Genomic DNA, 24,232 nt, shown 5'->3' with positions numbered 1-24,232 from the left:
ATAAAGGAGAAGTATTAAAAAAGAAAAAAAATTCTTATATTTAATTTATTATCTAAATATATATAATAATTAATATTAATAAAAATTTATTAAAATTTTTATAAAAGAATAAAAATGAGTTTAGGTAAAATCATTTTAATTTTTCTAATTTTTTTTTTCTTCCCTTTTCCTTAAAAATTTGTAAGAACCATAAACATATACATGAAAAGACATAATTTTCAAAAATAGAAAAAGAATATATGATATTAAATTATTACCATGGGTGTTTGTCTTTTATTTTTCTTCTCTCTTAATACTTCTAATCTTTCTCAAATTAAAAAAAAATACATAAAAATGTCATTTTGGCTTTTGAGCTAAAAAATAATATTATTATTATTATTATTATTATTTTTACTTTATTTAAATTTAAAAATAATACCTCTCAAAGCATTAAAGAAGGTCCAAACTGAATAAATATTTATATTTTTATAATTAATTAATTAATTAATTAACTTTTTAATGAAGAATTTATGCTTAGATGATTCCAAAAATCTCTCATTTATGATCGTTCAAAATTCCCTTTCCGTGATATTTCTTCAAATTTTCTGGGTATCCAAACTGGTGTAGTAGGAAATTAGGAATCAATTGCATCAGCCACAATCTGACGGTGACACACACGTCAACCCCCGGTCCCTCGCTCTCTTGTTCTTCCCTGGCTCAGAAAAAGCTGTTACTTTCTCTCTTGGCGCCTATATAAACCCTCATTTTGGCCATAGTGATGCTATCGCAAACCTCAGCATTCGTCTCATATTCTTCTGAGTTTCGAAGTGTTCGATTCTCTGCCAATCTCTCGACCTCTGCCGTTGGCCGAACCTCACTCAGTCTTCCAATGGCTTCTAATTCGAAGCTCTCAAATCAAATCCAGAACATCAGCTTAGGGCTCAATGACTCTGAACTCGACAGGTTCGCCGATGTCGGCAACAAAGTTGCTGATGCCGCCGGAGAAGTGATTCGCGGGTATTTTCGCAAAAAGTTTGACATTCTCCAGAAGGAGGATTTAAGTAAGTTGCTGATTCAGAAGGGTGTGTTTGTTTGTTTGCTGAGAAAAGTTTGTGAATGGAAAGGGACAGTGTATGGCTTTTGCTGGTTTGATTTCTGAAGATTATATATTTATCTATATGGCTTAGTTGAGAAATTTGATGAATGATAGATTTTAGGATTGATTTGGCGTGGTTGAAGGCGGTAGAGCTCTCATATGAATTCAGCATGTAGTTGCATAGTGAAAATTTAAAGCTTCAAAATTATGATTTCTTATCTTTTCCAACATTTTTTTGGCAATTTTTTTGTCATTTGTATTTTCAGTGTGATATTTTTTTGGGTATTTACTTGATTTGCTGCAGGTCCTGTAACAATTGCAGATCAAGCAGCAGAGGAATCTATGGTTTCAATCTTATTAGAGAGTTTTCCTTCTCATGCAATGTAAGTCATATATGTGATTGGACACTATCTTCTCTCCTCCCTTTTTCTTTAAAAAAAATTACTTGATTGCTGAGAAGGGAAAGAAAAGAAAATTTAAAAATGTATATCTGTGTTTGAATTGCAGCTCAGCTGAATATTTGTAAATATATTTTCAGTTTATTGGAGACTCAAGTTCCAAAAAAAAAATGATGATTTTCATATTCCAAAATTTATTTATTTCTTTTGATTTCCTCACAATTAAAAAATTGTTTTATGTTAGATGTTATATTTGAAATCATTTAGTTTCACTTTTTTTTTTAATTGAATGCACAAGAACAATTGTAGTTATGGAGAGGAGAATGGGTGGAGATGTAAAGAGAAGTTTGCAGACTATGTTTGGGTTTTAGATCCAATAGATGGGACAAAGAGTTTCATAACTGGTATTTTTCTTCTTTTTGATCCTTTTTTTTTTTATCCCTCTTTATTCTTCTAGAATTATTGGTTCCACGAGTAAGCTCTGTAATCTTCATCTGTTTATATTTGTACCATTTCCAGGCAAACCATTGTTTGGCACTTTAATTGCTCTTCTGCACAAGGGTAGACCGGTAAGAATCACCTTCCTTGTAGTTGGATATTTCAAATAGAATGGTTTGTCTTCCAAGTAGCAAAAAACAGAACTTTTGTGAGATGTTTGTTATGGCAGATGTCCTGTTATTTGTGTTTATTTTCTGGGGAAACTGGAGGGCTTTACTTGGATGCATTGTAAATTCTTATGCAAGGATCCTGATGAGTTGTCAGTTGAAGAGAACATAAAGAAAAAGATAGAAAATGGATGAAACATGATTGCCTAATCGAGTGATTATCCACCTTAATTACTATGAAGTCTTTAATCTTCATTTAATTAGCTTTATTCTTCAAAACAGACAATTAATAATCATATTGTAAACCAACAAAATAATTAATGATAAACTAATCCATTATTTGATAGAAGGACATAAACCTGCATCACCTTACTTTGAAAAGACTTAAACTAGAATTAACAATTAAATATCAGACATGTAATTCCTTACCCTCATTAGGCCTTTAGTAGCTACAGAATTGCATTGAATTCTTCTCCTGGTTGGAGGTGTTTATAACTATCATAGCAAAGCTCCCCTCCTTGGTCTCTCCATTGTATTGATTCCAATAAGCTTTTGTAACTGCTATTGAGGCTTGAAGGACAAACAATTCCTGTCCTTCTGCTTCTGTTTCAATGCTTCTCAGAGCTACCTGTAAAAAATAACTTGGGATTTTTTCATCCATATTGACATTCTAATAATTTATTTTTTTACATTAAATCAAACTTGACTGAACAACTTGCAGGAAGGGTTCATTTGTTGCAGGGCTTATGAAATTTATTTAATTTTTCCCTTAACTGAGAAGCATGCCTTTGCAGATTCTTGGCATAATTGATCAGCCTGTTTTACGTGAAAGATGGATTGGGATGAGTGGAAGAAAAACTACATTGAATGGACAAGAAGTAGCCACACGGGATTGTGCAAAACTAGCACAAGCGTATTTGTATGTCCTCCTTATTTATTTAGTATTGTTCTTGTAAAACATTAGAGGTTGTGGTGAAGATTGATCCATATTTAAGCATTCACTCCCCTTTGGCAAAGCTATTTAACCCCTTGCAAGCAAGCCCCGCATGTGGCAGGCATCTATAATCTGTTTTCTTTCTCTGTTTAGGTACACCACAAGTCCTCACCTGTTCAGTGGAGATGCTGAAGATGCATTTGCCCGTGTTAGAAATAAGGTCTGTGTCTTTCTGTTCATTCAATTGATTTCAATGAAAGGTTCCATGCATGGTTTCTTTAAGTATGATTCATACCAAGTAATGATATGTATATTTTGGTATTAATTACCAATTTCAGATGTACAATGTGATAGAAGCATAAAGAAAATCTCAATAACTTTGACAATGTGTTGATTCAAGTTTGCAATACCTTTATATTGTTGTCCAGGGTCACATGGTATAAACCTATAGCTTGTGAAGCGTTATATATCCAATCGAGTTCCTTTTTCTCTACTTTTCCTCTTTAGTTTTGAAGTTTAGGACTCTATGAGCTTTAAAACTGAATGGAAAGACCTTTTTTTTTTTTTTTTTTTGAGAGGATTGCATCAAATATTTAAAATTTTGAGGATTTGGGGATCTTTTGGGAGGGATTGCTTAACTGAGGTAAGGAGTCTAAGGACATAACGAAAAGTGGGAAAAAATAATAAAAATGATAATAAAAGAAAAAATATCTTTTTTTTTTTTTTTTAAAAGTCTATGGTTAAAATGACTTCATATTTCTTATTTACTACACTTTCCTTATATTTGCTTTTGTGAAGTTGACATGCAATTTGTTGGATCTGCATTCTTTATTCATTGAATTTTTGTCTTCTTTATTTTTTCATAATACATGCCAAGGCTAGATTAAAATAATAATTGGGTGTATTTTTTTCAAGCAATTTTTGAATTTTGGATGATATATATTGATGGATAGATAATATGCTAAATGGACATATTTAGGTTTACATTCATAATTAATTTATCTCAGATTTTGGATTAGAATTTATGAACCATAAATCAGTCTAATAAACTTGATCATGTAGTGATTTTTTTGCATCATATCTTATGTATGAAATTACTTGCTTATTTCAATGTAGTGATTATTTTTTTCTTGTAATCCCAATTGACGTGGTAGGATACCTAACCTTATCAAGGTTCATCAATAATGTGAATGAATCTGATACTTAGACCGAAACTGCATGGTTTCTAAATCAAGCAATTATGATATACGTCTGTTTGATGTGAAAACCAGGGGCCTAGGTTTATAGATAGTCTAAATCTTCTTCTCCGTGTTTCTTTGGTGTACAGGTGAAAGTGCCATTATATGGCTGTGACTGTTATGCTTATGCCCTTTTGGCATCTGGATATGTGGATCTTGTGATTGAGTCTGGTCTCAAGGTAAGCTAGCTGTAGTCACTTTTTCCTATGCAGTAGACATGAATTAGAATTTACTTTCCATGGACATGAGGAAGTCTTTGTAGCAATGGAAATAGGAAACGGGCAGTGTCCATGACATAACAGCAATTTTTTCAAGTGACTTCCTGACAGGACTTGTTCCATGAAAACAAATTGAGCCAAAAGTGATTTTTTTTCCTTTGTTTTGGCAATGTCATTACATTTAATACTTCACCCCTTTGCCTTTCCACTTGGTCATGCCCTTGTGTGACTATGGACTGTATAATCCAATGCAAAATCTTGTAATGTTCATTTGTTGTCCTGTGAGGAACATGAAGTGTTAAATAAGCTTCATTGATTTTGTCTAATCATGGTTGTAACTTTTTTCCTTATTAGCCATATGATTTCCTTTCGCTGGTACCCGTGATAGAAGGTGCTGGGGGAGTCATAACTGACTGGAAAGGGCAACAGCTTTATTGGGAGGCTTCCTCAGATTCACATGCCCCAAGTATGATCACTTTCCATGAACTACACTCCTCTTTTTCAGTTATTTCTCATGAACTGTCTGAATATTGTCCTAGCCAATTTGATAATCAATTCATAAATCCAACTGCTGTGCAGTCAACAGTCATTTAATTGCTCCTGTACTGTAAGCATTTCCACATGATCACTTCTTGCTAATGGGTTTTATCTTGCAGGTTTTAATGTAGTGGCCGCAGGAGATGAAGAGCTTCACCAGCAAGCTCTAGATTCATTGCAATGGCAGTAAGATTCACATTCATGGGAAACAAGCATGGTTCATGGGTGTACCCTATTGAAGATGGACCTATAGAAGGAGGGAAGCAGCAGACATGTAGCAAAGCAATGTTTATTTATCAAATGTAGAACTTTATTAACAAGCATATGATTCCCCTACCTTCAATTATTTCTGTCGGTGTATCTTTAGTTCTCAATCCACCTATTTAAGTTTCTTCGATTTCAAGTTGGGTTTTGGTAGATTCGGTTTCATATAAGGCCTAATCTTCAATGTTAGCTCATGTTGGGGACCCTTCTTTTGGTCTAGAAAAAGGGATTCTTCCTTTGTAAGGACTTTTCTAAATAGTACGGTAATTTAAATAAATTATTCTTAAATTATTGTAGTAGAAGAAGTTATTACAAATATATGGTAGTTTTTGTCACCTAGAAGACGATTTTATTTTCATTTCCATTTAAAATAAAAATAAAAGTTTAAAAGGGAAATCGTCTCTTCAAGAAACGATTTCTCATTAAAAAAAGTTAATATTTTTTTTAATATTTATTACAAATTATAAAAAAAAAAAATCCCTAAGGAAATCGTCTTTTGAAGAAACGAGTTCCTATGAAAAAAAAAATATTTTTTTTATAAAAAAATAATATTTTTTTTATAAAAAAAATTCCAAATTATAAAATAAATAAATAATCCTCAAGAGAACTCAAAAAAAAATCCTCAAGGGAACTCGTCTCTTGAAAGAGATGAGTTCCCATGAAAAAAAATTATTATTTTTTTTAAAAAAACCCAAATTATAAAAAAGAAAAAAAAGAAAAAAAATTATCAGTCTGTTCAAGAGACGATTTCCCATGAAAAAAAATTAATATTTTTTTTTAAAAAAAATCCTCCAGGGAAATCGTCTCTTCCCATTAAAAAAAATCTCAAGGGAAATCGCCTCTTCAAGAAGACGATTTCCCAATTTTTTTTTATTTTTTTTTACAATTTGGGATTTTTTTAAAAAAAAAATATTACTTTTTTTAAAAAAAATATTAATTTTTTTTTCATGGGAACTCGTCTCTTGAAGAGACATCAAGAGACAAGTTCCCTTGAGGATTTTTTTTTAAAAAATTTGAGATTTTTTAAAAAAAAATATTAAAATTTTTTAATGGGAAATTGTCTCTTCAAGAGACGATTTCCCTTTTGATTTTTTTTTTTAAATGGAAATAAAATCATCTTTTGAAAAAACGATTTTGGTTAAAAAAAAAATTTATCTGTTCACCCTTTCTTAGGTGACAAAAACTATCATATATTTGTAATAACTTCTTCTACTATAACAATTTAAGAATAATTTTTTAAAATTACCGTACTATTGTGAAAAGTCCTCCTTTGTAAGGGCCCTGCCCACAACACACGGTAATAGCTCATACTAAAAAGATTCAAGAGATTTAAATCTGTTGTTCAGACAAGAAAACCCACAGACATGGAGGAAGAAACTGAGAAACAGTTTCAGAGATTGGCCTTCTTCCTGGTAAATGAACAAAATTAAACTGGCAAACAAATGACATTTTGTATGGCCAAACAATGGGAGGACATAAATGCTTCCAAATATGTAGGGTTATAACTTGGGCTAATTTGTCAGGTTAATGGCTAACCCGAACCCAACCTGAACTAGGAACAATTAATCCAAGCTCAACCCATCCCAACCTTTAATTCGATGTTTTCAATCCAAGTCAACCTCATTTTTTTAAAATTTGTATTGATTGAGTTAAACTTGGGTTGATTGAATTGATTGAGTTGCATGATTCAAAATCTATATATAGTGGCTTTTAAAAAACTTTTTGTCAAAATTTAAATAATAAATAACACAAAATTTTAAGATAACAATAAAAAATGAAAATAAACTTATATATCTTTAAAAATAATAATAAAATGTATGATATAAGAGTAAAAATAAATTTAATGAAAAAGTATATGATATAATTAAAATTTGATATTTTTTTTCTTTAAAATCTAAAAAAATTTGAACATTATCATAAAAGACAATAATGTTATAAATATTATAAAAATATTAAATCAAGCTCGGATTATGTTAGGGTTGTTTGAATTTTGGTAGGAGCCCAACTCAAATTAAGTTCGAGTTAAAAAAATTTAATTCAAATTCAACTTGAGTAATAAAAATGTTTACTCAAACCCGTTAAAATATCATGTTGAATTCAAGTTAGATTAGACCAATTCATTCAAGTTGTACTCCTATAAATATGTATTTTTTTAAAATACAATTTTAATTTAAATATTAAAATTATTTTTTCAAAATGCAACTGAAATTTTAATTGGATTTGCGGTCGAAAATATTTTTTTAGTCTTTATATTTTAAAATTAACTGTAATTTTTTTTCAATATTCCATTTGGGTAAATACCATCCGGAGTGAATGGTTCAATTTATTACGAATCCCCGGTTTGCAACCCAAGCCAATACATGCGAAGTAGGAAAGAAACGACGTCGTTTTGTAGGTGTCACCGAGAACCATGCTCAAAGGGTTGAAAACGTAAAAACAACCAATCGGCGTCGTTTTATACGGTTTAGAAAGGAAAAACATTGTCGTCTGGAGTTTGAACGGGCCAGCCCGATTTATCCTCTAGATTGGGCCGACGTTGTAGCCTGTAACGACAATCCGGACAAAAATAGCCCATAACCCGGATGGCCCATATTTGGGAGCCCACTCTCTCCACTACATAGCAAGGGTTACACGCAGGGAGAACTGAGAGAAGTGAAGAGGTTGGGACGGTTTGTGCGTTTTGCTCTTCCACAATGGAACCCTACTCCTTCACATCCTCAGCCAGCATAGCCCAGAAAACATGGGAACTGGAGAACAACATTGCCTCCATGGACGCCCCCTCAGCCGATTCCGACTCCATCTTCTTCTACGACGATGCTGCTCAGGCAAAGTTCCAGCAGGAGAAGCCCTGGGCCAATGACCCCCACTACTTCAAGCGCGTCAAGATCTCTGCCCTAGCTCTCCTCAAGATGGTCGTCCACGCCCGCTCCGGCGGCAACATCGAGGTCATGGGCCTTATGCAGGGCAAGACCGACGGCGACGCCATTATTGTCATGGACGCCTTCGCTTTGCCCGTTGAAGGCACCGAAACTAGGGTTAATGCTCAGGCCGATGCTTATGAGTATATGGTTGATTATTCCCAGACCAACAAGCAGGTTAGTGGCCTTTTTTTGCTGCTTTTTTGTTTGGTTCATCAGAGGGAGGGGGAGGAGCACGATTCTATATAACGTGTTTGGTGACTGTATAAGGATTAGGTTTTGTGTTAGTTGTTTGGGATCGGAGCGCCGTGTTGATATAACGTGCTATCAGTGTTCAGATTTAACTTCCAAATTACCAAAACCCTAAGTTAGGTGTTTAAGGCTTTCTTTGGCTTCTGAAAAAGATGAAAACAAAGTTTTAGATGTTTAATTTTCAATCGTTTGGGAACCTAGAAGCAAGCCCTACAATGATCATTCTTGGCTTTAGGTGAGAGATTTTCGCTAGGGTGAAAAAAAGCTAAAAAAAAAAGGAGGGATACATACATAGAAGTTTATGTTCATGTATGGATACGCGTGAATATGATAATTTTTTCCTCTACTCACCTGATCCTAGTGCATGTATGTTGCTCAATTGATTGCGAGGTGGCTGCACATGATTCAAAATTTGATTTCCTTTTCTTTTCTGTTCTTTTTCTTTTTCATAAGTCTTCTTAGGGCGAACATTGCAGCTATGAAACTCCAACTTTTGAGCACTTTTCTTTTTGTGTTCTCATGTTGAATTTAGTTGGATATTAAAAAACCCTAAATCAAGTACCATTTTATATTATATTTGAGGCTTTTTCCCTATTGATTTTTATATTTCAGACACTTTGTATATGAGTTTTGTTATTTTCTTTATTTATTTTCTGTTGTCCCTGCCTATGGTACTTGGTAGCACTTATCTTGAGCTACATTGCACCTATAAAAATCTCTAAAGCAAGTATGATTCTCATCTCTTTGTACCAAGATTTAATTCCCTTACGAATATCCTTCTTATTGTCAGGTAGTTTACTTACATTAAATGTTCCAAAATTTAAGAACCATATCATTTATGCTATAGTAAATAGTGAGTTTGCTGACTGTGCGGGAATGCTATATCTGCAAAATCCTAATTCATGTGCCTATGTTTTTCTCAATATGTTAATGGTTTGTTATCTTGTATTACACCTGTAATTTCTGTCTTCTCCTGGTCCTCTTCTCTTAACTATACTTTCTTGGATGCTCATCATGCTTCCTAGTCCCTAGTCCAAGTTGGATGTCAGTCCTGTACTATTGGGTAATTCAAGGCGTGGATTATTGGTCATTATTTTTTGGCATCATAGTCTGACGGGGGAAAGCCTTTTAAAGTTTATTCAAGGAAGAAAGGGAAGACCTAAGTAAACTTTAAATAGGATTAATATTAATTAGAATTGAATAGGGATTAGTATTTGTTAGAGTCTAATTAGGATTAGCTAGTTGAGTTATAATATAATTAGAATTTGAGTCATGATAGGTTATTAGAGTCCTAGTAGACTTTGGATGTTATAATTAGAATTAGAATCATAATAGGTTATTAGAGTCCTAGTAAACTTTGGATTTCTTAGAGAAACCTATAAATAGGCTAATCAATGTAAATCAAAGGGATGAATTTGATGAATAATATTATACTTTCTTTTATTGCAAGGTTGCAACCCTCAATGGTGAGACTCCATTGATTTTTCTTCTAGGTGAGACTCCTAGAAGGCCTTAGTGAGACTCTAAGGTTTTCCATCTTTTCTTCATTGTTTCTTCTTTCTCTCTATTTCTTATCTTATAATTTTCTCTACCATAAAGTTTATTCCTTGTTCCTCTCCTTACACCCTAAAAATAAAACCCTAGCCCACCTACCCTTGAGTGTAGGCAACCATCCTAGGGTTGTCCTACATCATAGTCTCACTTCTATAAACCAGTCAGTTGAGGACCATCTTGTTTGGTTGAACTCCTTCTTGTAACTTGTGGAGAAAAAGTCCATGGATACAAATCATAGCCCTTTGATTGTGGAATTCCTTTCCTCCAACATTGTTCATTGGATAAACCACATCCCATTGTGCTGTCGAGATGTTCTATTTGGTCAGAGAGTTTTTCAAACTTATTAAGGAAATTGAAAATCTCCATAAGATGGATTTCCAAGATTGTAAAACTCAGAAACCACCTTTTTGGTCACTAGGGTTACTATAACAGTGGATATTTGTTTTGGAAATTGTATGCCTGAGTAATATGTGAATTCCTAGAATATCTATTTATTTACAGAAAATCTGCTTGCATCAAAGGTGCTTTATTTTTAATGACCCTGAATGTTGTATGACTGTTTCCTTATCTATTCATTGAATGGCAGTTCTCTTTTTCATAGGATGTTTTATGTCGATGAAGCCTAATTCAGGTTTTATTTGTGATATCTGGAAATGTTTTGAGAGTTTGTCCTTTTATATGGATGCTTCTATCATTGCTATAGCTTCATTTTCTTAAATGAAATGTGATGATGTAGGCAGGACGGCTGGAAAATGTAGTTGGGTGGTACCACTCTCATCCTGGTTATGGATGCTGGCTTTCGGGTATTGATGTTTCAACACAAATGCTCAACCAACAGTTTCAGGAGCCCTTTCTCGCAGTTGTTATTGATCCAACAAGGACTGTTTCTGCTGGAAAAGTTGAGATTGGAGCATTCAGGACATACCCAGAAGGATACAAGCCTCCAGATGACCCTGTCTCTGAATATCAGACCATTCCTTTGAATAAGATTGAAGACTTTGGTGTACATTGTAAACAGGTTATTTTGTTGCCTCCAGATCCTCCTTTCAAGAATTCTTGGTTTAATGTTGGCTAACACCGTTCTTTTTTTGTTTTTTTATTCTGCAGTATTATGCATTGGACATAACATATTTCAAGTCTTCTCTTGATTGTCACCTCTTGGATCTTCTGTGGAATAAATATTGGGTCAACACTTTGTCATCTTCTCCTTTGTTGGGGAATGGAGACTATGTTGCAGGACAAATTTCAGATCTAGGTAAATTTTGTCATTCTTTTTTGCTAGTTGCTTTTCACTTTTCATTAAAATCACTTGTGGCTATTTGAAACTTAGTATACCTTAGTGCATGATCTTGTTTGCATGTTAGATAATTGGACTAACCATTCTTTCATTCATTGACTTTTTTCATTGTCTGCTAACTTTTCCTTGGGATTAATGAATGTTCCTTGCATCTTGCAGCGGAAAAGCTGGAGCAGGCAGAGAATCAATTGGCTCATTCGCGCTTTGGACCCCTAATAGCACCTTCCCAAAGAAAGAAAGAGGTCAGTGTATATTTATCCTTTTTTTATGATCTACCAACCCTGAAATCATTTTGACACGGCTTTATTAACCTTGGCGAATTTGAAGATATATTGACCTCAATTATTTCATTTTTCTGTGTTTTCTTCTTGCAATTAATTTTTTGTTGAAAGAAAAAACAAAAAAATAAGTGGGAAGAACTTAACCTACTACTAATTTGCAATATCCCGTTGTGCATATTTTGGACGGTTTGGAAGGAAAGGAATAGGTTAGCTTTCAGGGGAGGGTCTTTAGATATTCAGAAATTCAAAAAAAAATTTGTATGTAACTTGTGGAGTTGGGCTAGGGTGTACATTGGTGAGGAAACCTACTCTCTTTTAGGCTTTTTGGAGTGGCTTGGGACCACTTGAGGGTGGGTGAGGCTTTTCCCCTTTTTTGTTTTTTTTCAGCCTTGTTTTGGGCTGTTCAGTATACCCCCTGTATACATGCGGCTTCTTAGCCTTTTCTAATATATTTGGTTGTTTATCAAAAAAAAAATATCACTCACAGCATCTAAATCATAACTCATATTTTCTTTTTTATAATTTACGAGCACGGTATAATATCTAAACCATCTCTTCATAAAAAGAACAAACCAAATGAGGTTGTACAATACAACTTGGCACTCAAAGCTAAGCAAAATAACAAAAACACATATTGGATTAGAGATAGCATGAAGCCATTTAGAACACTGATTCCTGCTGAATTCTAGTAAGGTCATAAAAATACTGTATCATCTTTGCCACATTTTTTGCCGATCCTTTGTTTTTTTTTTTTTTTGATAAATAAGAAAATATATTAAAAGTGTCAAAAGAACTAGCACACGAGAGTACATAGGACATATACAATCAGCGTCGAGAGACAAAATAAAAAAGAGAAAAACAAAAAACTACTCCCTTCTTCAATAAGAACACAAACAATCTATGAAACCAATTAGAGGTATAGAGCCTTCATCTATGTACATGTGAAGCCACAAAGAGAGATTGTTAAAGAAAGTGCCTTTGAGTCTTTGATCTAAAATCCCCTCTTTTTTTTCTTCTTTTTTTTTATATCAGAACATCTTCTCATTTTCAAACGATCTTTAGTTTTTTTTTCCTTCCAAATAATCCAGAAAATACATAAGAGAGCGGCTCTCCAAACCTTATTTTGCCTTGTACCTACAAAAGGGTCATGTCACCTGAGATAAGTCTCCCTAACCAAGGCAAAATAACCCATGGAATACTAAATAAAGAGAACAATAGCTTCCGTAAAATCCTACCTTATCACAATGTAGAAGAATTTTTTTTTTTAGATATCACAATGTAGAATGTGATAAATGGATTTTGTCTCTTCTTTGTATAGAGCACACCTATTGCCTAACGACCAACCTCTTCTTTGAAGTTGGTCTAGAGTCAACACCTTAACCCCAATAGGCCTCCCAAGCAAAAAAGTTCACCTTAAACAGAAATGAAGAGTTCCAAAATGTCCCTGACAGAAAAGGGATGACACAATTTGACTCCTTAAGAAAGTAAAAGGCTTTTACAGAAACACTCTCTTTGATATCACCCTTCCAAACTAATCCATTTGCCTTTTCCCTATTTACTGACTATACTTAGAGTTTATATAGGAAACTCCCATGATATCTAACTTCCAATCATTTAAATTCCTTGCATGCCTAAAGTTTTATCTCCTCCTTCCCTCTACTCCCATAAATCGACTACCCACACCTCTTTAGACTCAACTAAGGCAAACAAGGATGGGAAGATCACACATAAAAGCTCTTCACCACACCATCTATCCTTTCCAAATTTCACTCTACTTTCATTACCCTTAGAAAAAAAAACTCTTGTGTTGAAGACATCTCATTCCTTTTAAATAGCTTTTCATAAGCATCTCTTTCCTCACAAGAACACAACCACTTCCTTCTTCCTCCCCATATTTCCCATTTATGACCTTCTTCCAGAGCATATCCCTTTCACAAGAATAACACCAACTCCATTTGCAAAGAAGAGCTTTGTTTAGCAAAGAGAGAGATCTAACACCTAAACCACCTTTGACTTGGCCTTATAGACAATCAACCACTTCACTGAGTGTGGTTTGTTCTCTAGGGTTTCCATAAGCAAGCCACTTCAATTTTTTGCAAATCCCTTAGAGCACTATGCAAGGATTGTAGATGTGTTTTTAAATGAAATTGTAGATGCTAATGGCAGGTATCAATTCACCTATGTAGGTGTTCAAGCTCTAACCGGATAAAGTATACATGCAATTTATAGTTTGCCAAAAGTTGTGATTAGACAATACATTATCCAATTCCCTAATTGCTTGTTCCATAGGACCGTTTTGAGTATGAGATTCTAGCGACTCCCTCTTCCAATGCTAAATAGTATCTCAGTCAATCTGCATCCATTGCATATCTCATGATTTCCATCCATATCAATTTCTTTTTATAAGTTCCCTCATTAGCTTAGACTCATGGATGCAATAAAATATGCCTTTGAGGCTTGACTCAAGAAGTAAGGGTTAGGATGGGGTTAGGTGGTTCCAGGCTTGAGTCCCAGTAGGGATGAGAAAAAGTAGAAGAAGAAAAAGAAAGATTACCTATAAAAAGGGATGCAAACTAAACGTCAATGTATCTTTATGTGTTGGCATCTTCCTTACTTTCCTAAGTAGTAAATACACAGTCCACACAAAAATTCTCAGGCACGCTTTTTCTTAAGGTGCCTAATAGTAACTATTTGAGGCTTTTTTTAAATTTTGGTTTTTTTAATATTGTGGCTGCCACATGAGCATTGTTGGGAGGATAATTACAATTTTCTGATACATATGGTTTCCTACGTGACACAAGTCTACAACACATAATGATCATTGATGGATATATATATATTTGAATCAGAAGCAAACATGTATATTAAATAAGAAAAGAAACATGAGAAGGATGAGGAATTTTCCCCATGATGTACAAACCTAATCAAAAGAGCTAGGTAAACCTCCACTAACCAAGGAAGGCTATACAAGAAGTACAAAAGGCCTATACGAGTATGACAACTCTTGATGACCCTGTAGATCCAAACCTAGGATGTACATAATGATCATTGATATTGATTCTTCTGTTATACGGTTACGAATAAACAAACTGCACTTTTAAGGTTGTTTAGTGTCAGCTTTCAGTTACCCCTTCATTATACTACTAGCGGTCATTCATTGCAGTTTTGTTGCCCATGTTTCCAAGAATCATGAAAAATGAAAGCAGCTGGTTAGAATGGCAGAGGGAAATTATCTTGTTCTCTAACATTTTTAGAACTCTCTGTTGCTCTAACTGTCTGGGTTCATTTTCCAAAAATGTCCATGTTAAGCGGATGAAGGGCTATAAATAGGAACTTCCCATGAGCTCTTTTACTTTCATAGCTCCAGGCTTGAAGCAGAACTTATTCTATGTTTTAATAGACTTTAGCCCACACCCAAATGTAGATGTTGCTTTTGCTGGGAAACTTCAGATTTGCTGCTCATTGGTCCATGTACTCATCTACGTTTCCCCCATTGAATCTATTGTTCTATAGCAGTCATTTGCTGGCAGAAATTTTCTAGCTGTTTGTATATAACAAAATAACCTCTACAAGTAAATTTTTGACATACTTTTCTATGTCTGCACTCAATGCTTGGTTTTCTTGGATGAACAACAGCAAGAAAAGAAAATGCTCAGAAGGGGCATTAAACAAAGAAAGTTTCTTATTGCAATCTCTTCTCCTTCATCTCCTCCTCTGGGGGAATCAAAACAGATTTGTTAAGTTCTTTTCTTTAAGAATTTCCCTTGTTTCTTCCCCAGCCTGATAATCACATGCTTCTCGGTTGATGACTCTACGTTATGCTTTTCTGATGCGGATCTATTTTCATAGAAACAAAACAATCATATTTGTTGAATCTGATTTGCAAATCCAAGTTTTATTTTTGAGACCTTTAGTTGTGCTGCACCACTATGTCAGATCGGGTGATATCTAGTTGGTTTTCCACTGTCCCCAATAAACAGGAATTAATGTAAAAATGCTTATATTATTCAAAATTCAATTACATTTTTAGCACCTCACAGGTAACATACTGTAGACACCTGCTTTCTTCTAATTTATTCCTATTCACTTATGACCCTTCATGCTTGATCTTTACCCCGTCATCTCTTTATCTGGGACTCCTTTTTGTGAATTGCAGGAGGAATCTCAACTTGCTAAGATAACTCGAGATAGTGCAAAGATTACTGTTGAGCAAGTGCATGGGCTAATGTCGCAGGTGAGTCAGTCTTCAGATAATCTAGTATTGAAGTTTATAGGCATTGTTAACTTCTGTTTAGTCTTCTTTACACATTTCTTCTCCCTCAGGTTATCAAGGACATTCTTTTCAACTCTGTGCGCCAGTCTAACAGATCTCGCACTGAGCCATCTGGCCCAGAACCCATGATTGAAACTTGATTTGGGTACCTTCTTCAACAGCAGTACCCTAAAAATGCTTCTACATCTCCAGATTTTCCCTTGCACGAGTGGTTAACCAACACCAAGGTTGATCATTTGGGGCTATGAAAGTTTTGATATCATTTATGGTGACGTAAATCCCTTGCTTGATCATTTGCCAATTTATTTTGGAATTTTAGGGTTTGCATATTTGTATTTAGTCAGCGTTTTGAACGCCTTGACGAGTAATGGTAATCGAAGACCGTGTTACACATCTACACCGTCATTTTCATTCAGAATCCAATTCAGTGCAAGTCAGATGTGTATCTACCCTTTGTACATTATTTTGATCCTACTGCTCAATTCTGCCTGGCTATGGACCAAACCCTTACAGAGTCCCTCCAAGTGGTTAAAAATTTGGATGAAACGTAGAAGATATGTTAAAAGAAGATTTTGGCCAAAACAGCCACTGTATTGAGATCAGGCTTTTCATCGTCTGAAATTGAATGACAACCGAGAGTAGCTTTATCAGATTCCAACTTGAACCTGAAAAGCCTGATCAATTGTTCATTGGGAACTGCTAAATCATCTAAAAATCAGGTATGCTTATAAAGCATAGCCACCCTCAAATATTTAAACCATAAGAGACCCTAGTGAGAGAAAAAGCGGGATCACATGGGCTATGTGTTGGGGTGATTCCACATCAATCCCATACGGTTCAGGTCTTGCCGGCCACAGTAACATCCCTTACTTCTACGATAAAAACTTAAGAAAACTTTGGATTGATAAAATATCTCATTGTAGTTTGATGTTTGCGTCCGAGATAAATTTTAAGTGACATGAAATATAAGTAATAAATCCAATTCAATAATTCACCTTTTAAGACAGGAGTCACATTTGGCCAGCATTCCCCAGTAAATTGGACTTTCATTATCCATGGTTAAGAAATTGAATATACTTGGCTCAAAAAACCTTTCCAAATCAACATTACAGCACACACTTGATCCCAGTTCTCCATGCTGCATTCAGTCTCCGGGCAGCCCCCAAACATATTCCCAAACAAAACAGAGAGATTGACAAGCTGGGTTTTTTTAGTCTTTTCCAAAATCAGCATTGTAGTGAGCACTTGATTCAAGTTTCTTTGCCTCATTCAGTTTCCGGACAGCCTGAAACAGTACACAGAAAAAACAGAAAGAACCACCTGTTTAAACTACAGTCTTGGGACTTCCGGGCAGAGTGTGGGCACTTGACAAGATATGTCCTGATACTGCCTTCTATTGAAAAGTGACATAATGATGTGGCCACATTTTCATAAAATGTATTAAAGAAACTAGTTTTTCAGATCACATAAATAATTTTTTAGCAACATATATATTTTTTTGGCAGGGCATTTCCCAAACATCATTTTATCATTTTTCAATAGCAGTGCTATGCATCAAGAAACCCTTTTAAGCCATTTTCATAAAACACATTTAGCAGGCTAATTTTTGAAAATCGAACAAATAATTTTTTCCCCTCCCGCTCTTTCTTGAGTAGTTTATGCATTAAGAAAATTTTTCATGATGCTGGGACTCGATATGTTAATATTTTGTTTTGTGCCATATATTGGCAAAAAGGGGACCAAGGCATAAGAACACATCAAATCTCATTTCATTTTTATGTGCAGACTCCTTTCATCCATGCACTCCAATTTTAGCTGTTGGTTTCAACAACTAAAATCCAAGGGCACAGATGAAGGGGAACCATGCTCTGGAATCAAATGCAATCCCCTGATCCATGGTACTCATCATTCCATACCACATAACCTAAATTAGTGTAGCATGCAATTTTTTTCAAATAAGTCGAACATGAAGTTTGAAGAAGCAAGAAAGATTACCTTCATGAAATCTTCATGGATGACATAGTCACGTTCTGCACGAATTGCTGACATCCCAGCTTCAGTGCAAACATTACGAAGATCGGCTCCATTAAACCCCTAAAGCATATGCAACGCGTTAAATTCTCAGGTAAAGTATGTGGAGGAAAGCTTTGGATATATACAAACATCAGTGGCTCACCTCAGCCAGCTTTACAACAGCTTCATAGTCGATTTCACCATGTTTAGCAATTCCAGCAGCATGGATTTTAAGGATTTCCATTCTGGATTGTTCATTTGGCAATGGAATTTCTATCTTCCTATCCAGTCGCCCAGGACGAAGAAGTGCAGGGTCCAGAACATCAGGTCTATTTGTTGCCATAATCATTTTGACCTAGGAAACCCACACTTCACATTTAGTCACCTTTTGGACAATCACAAAGCCAAATACAAAAACATGTAGAGGGATGTTGATGCATTCATATATGCATGCAACTAGAAGCAAGTTCAACTGATGGTTATAAACAATCAAATCAAAAGAGCAAACAGAGTTACTGATAACACAAATAAAAATACCTTCCCAAGCTGATCAAATCCATCCAGCTGGTTGAGCAACTCCATGAGTGTTCTCTGAATTTCACGATCAGCACTTGTTCCCTCGCTGAAACGACGCCCACCAATGGCATCAATCTCATCCATAAAAATGATACAGGGCTTGACAAGCAAAAAACAGTAATTAGAATATCATTGGCAAAGATTTCACAAATCGAAAAAATCCCATGCAATTCAAACACTTACTTGGTGATCTCGTGCATATCCAAACATCTCCCTTATCAATCTCGCACTTTCACCAATATATTTATCAATAATGGCACTTGAGACAACCTAAACCCACAGGAAGGAGTATGAAACATCAAAGTTATTGTACAATAAATTGAAATAGTTAGAAGATAAAGTTAAAGTAAAAGTCACACATAATAAATTCTAACCTTCAAAAAGTTAGCATCTATGTTGCTCGCAATTGCTCTGGCTAACAGTGTCTTGCCTGTTCCAGGAGGTCCATAGAGAAGAACACCCTGAAACAATTGAGAAATTTTGCTTCTCAAAAATTTTAGATTTTCTAAGTAGCCAACTGAAGAAAGATGACCTGGAAGGCAATCATGGGGAAATTCATGAACACGATTGAAGATTCACCAAGTCTATGGGTGAAAGTACCTTGGGAGGCTTAATCCCCACCCTAATAAAGAGCTCAGGATTCATTAGAGGCAATTCAATGGATTCCCGGAGTTCTCGAATCTGATCTGACAGACCTCCCACCGCTGCGTAGCTAACATTACCTGGGTCTTCATGAAGCATGTTATATACAACTGGATCAACCTGTAAATCAAATTTTGATCATGATATACAACACAATCCCATATCTTCACAAAGAATAACCTTAGTTAATCAAATCGACGGGAGCAATGAGCAACCCCTCTTTTATATGAGGATATTTTAATCAGTACTAACAACCACTTCTCTTTCGAAAAGGATTTGACAGAAATTACTTACTTCTCGTGGAAGAGCCCGCATAATTGTGAGAGTAGTCATATCAAGAACTACACGGGTGCCTGCAGTCAGTTTTTCCTTGTCCACTTTACTGCGACAGCCAACCACATACCTTGGTCCACTGCTTGCTTTCACTATCACTGAAAAAAATTCAAAACATCAATTAGTTCCACAATTGTCAACCAATGCCCTAAACCTAGACATTTAGGGAAGAATAAGATGCATCCATCCTTTGAAATCAAATGATATGCATTTTGTCTTTTAGCAAAAAGGAAGGTCAATAAAATTCCAAAACAGGCAGATACATTTGAACAGAATTTTAGCCAGGACTACATTCAAGCACAGTAATACCATCAATTGTGCAACCAGAATGCTTGAGTATAACAATCTGTATGCTGCCCCTCCCTCTATATTGGGAGCATCAAGAGATCTCATTTTTCAAAGGGAAAAAATGGGGGTGAAGTTTAATGGAGAAGAGACCAGAGAGCATCCAAAAATCAGCTTCCATGACCCCAAACCATGCTCAAATGACAATTAACAAGCAAAGGAATATATAGAAATGTAATTACAGCGTTCATTGTCAAGAGGCCTAAGAACTTCGCCTATAATTTGCCCAACACTCTGAAGCGATTTCAAATCATCTTCAGTTTTAGCATATTCCTTTTTGGCAGCCCGCAAATTCTCTCTCACTGCAAACACCAAATTCCAACAGTTATTAGTTACAGCAGTGGCATAATAGAAAGAAAAAAAATTGCAACACAAAAACTGGTTTACTATATGAATCAGTCAATCAGTTACAAATTACTTTAAAAATGTTCTTCATGCATTTTTTCCCCCCAAAAATCTACCTTGCTTATTAAAAAACAGTTCTTTTAGCTGTGTGGTTGAAGAGCATAGGCAACACTATTCAGGCAGAAAGGAAATTAAGTATAGAATAGGAAACCCACAGCAAAAGCAACAATCTGGCCAAAGCTAACTTAATGTTGCTTATGACCAAACAGAATGAGCAATCCAAGAACCAAAATAACAAATGGAAAACAAGAAAAGAAAACTTGGAAGCAATAACAGATAAATTTTGAAATGGGTTCATCAGTACAAGGAAGAGCCAAGAATCTAGGGGTGGAGTAACCAATCTGAATGGAAATAAAAATTTCACAACATAGAAAGTCATCTTAAAGGATGCAGGTGCAAAAGTTGTTCTATTAATATCTTTTTCATCCAAGAGAAATGACTTATAAAGCAAATAATTATGCTAAGCAATGCTGAGAAAATGTAATTTCAGACTCTCATGATCACATAGTCGAAAAACAACTGACAATCTGGTTCAATTATTTAATTTGCATGTGTGAAATTGACGATATGCATAAAATCAAAGCCAGGAGTAAAGGGCGTCTAGGTGTAGATGCCTCTCTTTGCTTCACATAGCACTTCTTTGCAAGTGGAGTTAGCAACATGCATCTGAAAGGGAAGTTCTTTTGAAGCAAGTTATAGGTGGTAAATAGGGGGAAGAAGGGGGGTGACTTTCTTGTGGAATGCATATGAGATTGGGTTGTGGAAAGCTATCAAGGAGTGGGTCCTCTTTAATAGTACAGTCTCCTTTTTTGTGGGTGATGGGAGCAGGGTGAAGTTTTGGAAGAATAGGTGGTATGGTAAGGAGCTTTTGTGTGCCTCCTTCCCCACATTGTATGCCTTAACCACCTAGAAAGAGGTGCGGGTGGAAAACATATGGAACCAAAGTTGTGAAAGAGGTCATTGGATCTAGATCCCTCATTTCTTTGAGCATTTAGGAATTGGACACTATAGAATACGTTCTCTATAGACTACAAGGGAAGTTAGTGAATGGGGAAGAGATTCATCAAAGATCTTTAATTAGTCTTGGAGCCAAGTTGTTCAATTCCTTTTCTAGTGGAGATAAATTGAAATTCCTAGGTTCCATCTAAGGCAAGCTTTGTTGCTTGGGAGGTCAGCTAGGGTAAGGTACTGATTTTAGATCCTCTTCTCTCTGAAGAGGATGGCCATTGGTTAAGAAATGCTTTCTTTGTAAGGTTGAGGAAAAATTCATTAATCACATCCTTTCTCATTATATCAAGACAAGGGTTTTATGGCAGTTATTGTTCTCTTTGTTTGACATGTCCTAGGTCCTTTCTTCCAATGTCAGGTTGATATGACTCATTTGTGGGAGAAAGATGAAAGAAGGTGTATAGAGTCGTTCCCTTGTGCATTTTTAGACAATATGTTAGGAAAGAATAAAAAATTGTATGAAAAAGTGAAGTTTGGACAAAGCCTCAAAAGCACTTTCCTTAGCAATCTTTTCTTGTAGTACGTTGTACATGGATAAATACTTTATGCCATTAATTGATTTTGTAGATTGGTTGGATTCCCATTGAGGGTGAGCATAGTGTTCCCTCTTCTTTAACTTTGCTTCTTGGTGCCTGTTATATTCATCTTATGTATTCTGGTGCACCATTTATTGTAGTGGTTTTCATTTAGATTTTCACTTTATGTGGCTATCAAAATAAATAAATAAATAAATAAAACCAAAGCTCAATTTGATGACTGGCAATACATAGATTCCTTACTGTGAAACTTGAGTTCAAAGAAAACAGAAATCACTCATGATTGTAGAGAAGCCAACCAAGCATTGGGCACTTCAGCCATACATTAATGAATTAAATTTTATTCGAGAACTTGAGAATGTAGCATCAAGATATGGTTAGGCTTTTTCAACTTATCACCATCTTACATGATTCAGATTGCAATGGACCACCCAAAATACAGTATTAATCCAGTTTTCTTGATATCTTAGTCCATTTTGGAGGTTCAGCTTCAAACTTTATTCCCCAATGCTAAAGCCAAGCTAGAGACCTCCTTGTGGTCCCTATAAAGAAAGCTAAGGTACATGAAATCCCTAACTGTAGTGCCTCCAAATATCTACCATGCAGCCAAATCTAAACCAAAGTTCAAAATCTTTTTGGATTCTCGGAACACATGGGATTTCATGGTGTCAAATATAAGCATCCCCTATCATTGTTCCTCTCCTTTAATGCTTTAATTGGCTTATTTTCAAAATGTTTGGAGTACAACTACTCATCACCAATTGTTCCCCAAAAAATGTCGTGTTTCAAAAACTCATCTACAATATTTCCCTTTATATTGCTCCAAGTCTCAGAATTGCAGGTCAATCGGTTCTAATGCTACCAAAAAACAGTCTTTCTGTTTGGTTTCTGAGAAACAGCAGGAAAAGACAAGAATGACTAGACTTTTCAATCAATAAACCTCAAACAACCATTTGCCCTAATTCAAAAGCAAACCAAAGGCCAAATAAAACAAGAAAGAACTCAACTTTGTCATTGCCTTTCCTTTTTCCTTCTCTTTTCTCAGAAACCAAATAAGGTATCACCGAGAAACGAAATCATCAAGAGAATACTTGAAACCCTAGGAAAATCGAATCAGATCTAGAAAGAACTGATCAATGTCAAAGAAAGAAAGAGATTAGGGTCTTGGAATTAGCATAAATCTGACCTGATCGAACTCTGGACTCGAGCTCCTTGTGCTGGAGCAGCTTCTTACGGTAGTCGGTGGTGGTTGTACGACGTCGTACGGCGTCTTCTGCTTCGCTCGCCATCGTTTCTCTCTCGCTCTTGCACTGCTGCTTGGAAGATAACGAGACTGCGCTCGCCTTGTTCCTCAAGCAAAGAAGAAAACCTCGTCTAGTACTACTAAGTTTTTACTTCTAATATATATATATAATTTTTTTTGCCACGTGGCATGTAGAATTATTAGTTTTTCTAATTAATTGGATGATAAATTTAAATTTTTTTAAAAAATTTTAAATAAATTTAGTTTAGATTTTAACTTACACTCCAATTATATTAATTTATTCTATTTAAATTTTCTTTAAACTTTTTAAAATATTATCATTAATTAAATTAATTAATTTATAAAAATAATTTTAAACTTAAAAATTGATCCAATTAATATAAGGGTTATTTGGTTAAATGAGTCAAAATAACCTCCATATTAACAAAAATAATCCATCCTTTAAAAAGTATAAAAAAAAAATGACCTGACAAAAATATCCCTCCTTTTGTTTCCCTCCAACACTTACAATTTCTCCTCTTCCTTAAAAAATCGAAGAAAATTATACCCTCATATTTGGGTCATTTACAAAGAGCTTATAAATGAAGTAGAAGAGGAGAAGTTGTAAGTGTTAGAGAAAGATAATATGAGAGGTATTTTTGTTTCAATTAGATTTTTTTTTTTTATACCTTTTTAGGATGGGTTATTTTTGTAAATATGAAGGTTATTTAGACCCATTTAACCAAATAACCCTTGATATCAACTAGCCACAGACAAAAACTAATTGAAGTGAATTTGCTAGTTTTTCTTTTATAAATGACTATATTTAAAAAAAAAATTAATATTTATATTTTACTAAAAAAATATTTATTTTAATTGAATTTTCTTTATTTTAAATATGACTCAAATTAAATTTAATTGAATTTAATATAAGCTGAATTTATAATTCTTTATACAAAATCAAAATATAAAAATTATTTTTAAAAATAACTTGCCAGATAAGTTTTTTGTTTTTTATTCTTTAAAAACCAATCACATACCAATGTTTTTTTTAAATAATAATAAATTATTTTTATTTTTTAAAAAAACAAATTTAAGGCATCAAGGCCAAAAATATCAAAATAACGCCCTAATCAAAATTTTGAGGTTATTTTGACATGATTTGATCTATTATGTTAAAGATAGATATTTAAGTAGAATTAAAATTGTGAGTAATATTGGACCGTATCAACATAATTCATAAATCAAAATTAAAATTAACAAATCATTTTATGAATAGAAACTTGA

General features: G+C 34.5%; 3 protein-coding genes across 3 annotated transcripts; 2 read left to right on the top strand and 1 right to left on the bottom strand.

Moving 5' to 3' along the window:
• The first annotated feature begins 493 nt into the window (after positions 1-493).
• On the top strand, positions 494-5,408 carry LOC100260677 (bifunctional phosphatase IMPL2, chloroplastic). The gene is made up of 9 exons (XM_002283561.4): positions 494-1,040; positions 1,380-1,458; positions 1,783-1,877; positions 1,993-2,042; positions 2,873-2,997; positions 3,166-3,232; positions 4,340-4,429; positions 4,823-4,934; positions 5,125-5,408. The coding sequence occupies exons 1-9, from the start codon at positions 758-760 to the stop codon at positions 5,193-5,195; spliced, it is 972 nt and encodes a 323-aa protein (XP_002283597.1). The 5' UTR covers positions 494-757; the 3' UTR covers positions 5,196-5,408.
• A 2,348-nt stretch (positions 5,409-7,756) lies between these two features.
• Positions 7,757-16,241, top strand: LOC100265887 (COP9 signalosome complex subunit 5a). Its single transcript, XM_002283525.4, has 6 exons — positions 7,757-8,364; positions 10,730-11,011; positions 11,101-11,248; positions 11,450-11,532; positions 15,728-15,805; positions 15,895-16,241. Exons 1-6 carry the CDS (start codon positions 7,963-7,965, stop codon positions 15,982-15,984), a joined length of 1,083 nt encoding a protein of 360 aa, XP_002283561.1. The 5' UTR covers positions 7,757-7,962; the 3' UTR covers positions 15,985-16,241.
• A 569-nt stretch (positions 16,242-16,810) lies between these two features.
• On the bottom strand, positions 16,811-23,078 carry LOC100243563 (26S proteasome regulatory subunit S10B homolog B). The gene is made up of 10 exons (XM_002283508.3): positions 22,889-23,078; positions 19,936-20,055; positions 19,370-19,506; positions 19,034-19,195; positions 18,808-18,894; positions 18,617-18,703; positions 18,395-18,532; positions 18,021-18,212; positions 17,840-17,938; positions 16,811-17,129 (listed from the first exon to the last, which is right to left on the bottom strand). The coding sequence occupies exons 1-10, from the start codon at positions 22,989-22,991 to the stop codon at positions 17,055-17,057; spliced, it is 1,200 nt and encodes a 399-aa protein (XP_002283544.1). The 5' UTR covers positions 22,992-23,078; the 3' UTR covers positions 16,811-17,054.
• Positions 23,079-24,232: the final 1,154 nt, after the last annotated feature.

This window comes from Vitis vinifera, chromosome 3, assembly GCF_030704535.1.
Source record: "Vitis vinifera cultivar Pinot Noir 40024 chromosome 3, ASM3070453v1".
NCBI classification, from domain to species: Eukaryota; Viridiplantae; Streptophyta; class Magnoliopsida; order Vitales; family Vitaceae; genus Vitis; species Vitis vinifera.
This window is presented reverse-complemented; position numbering and strand designations above follow the sequence as displayed.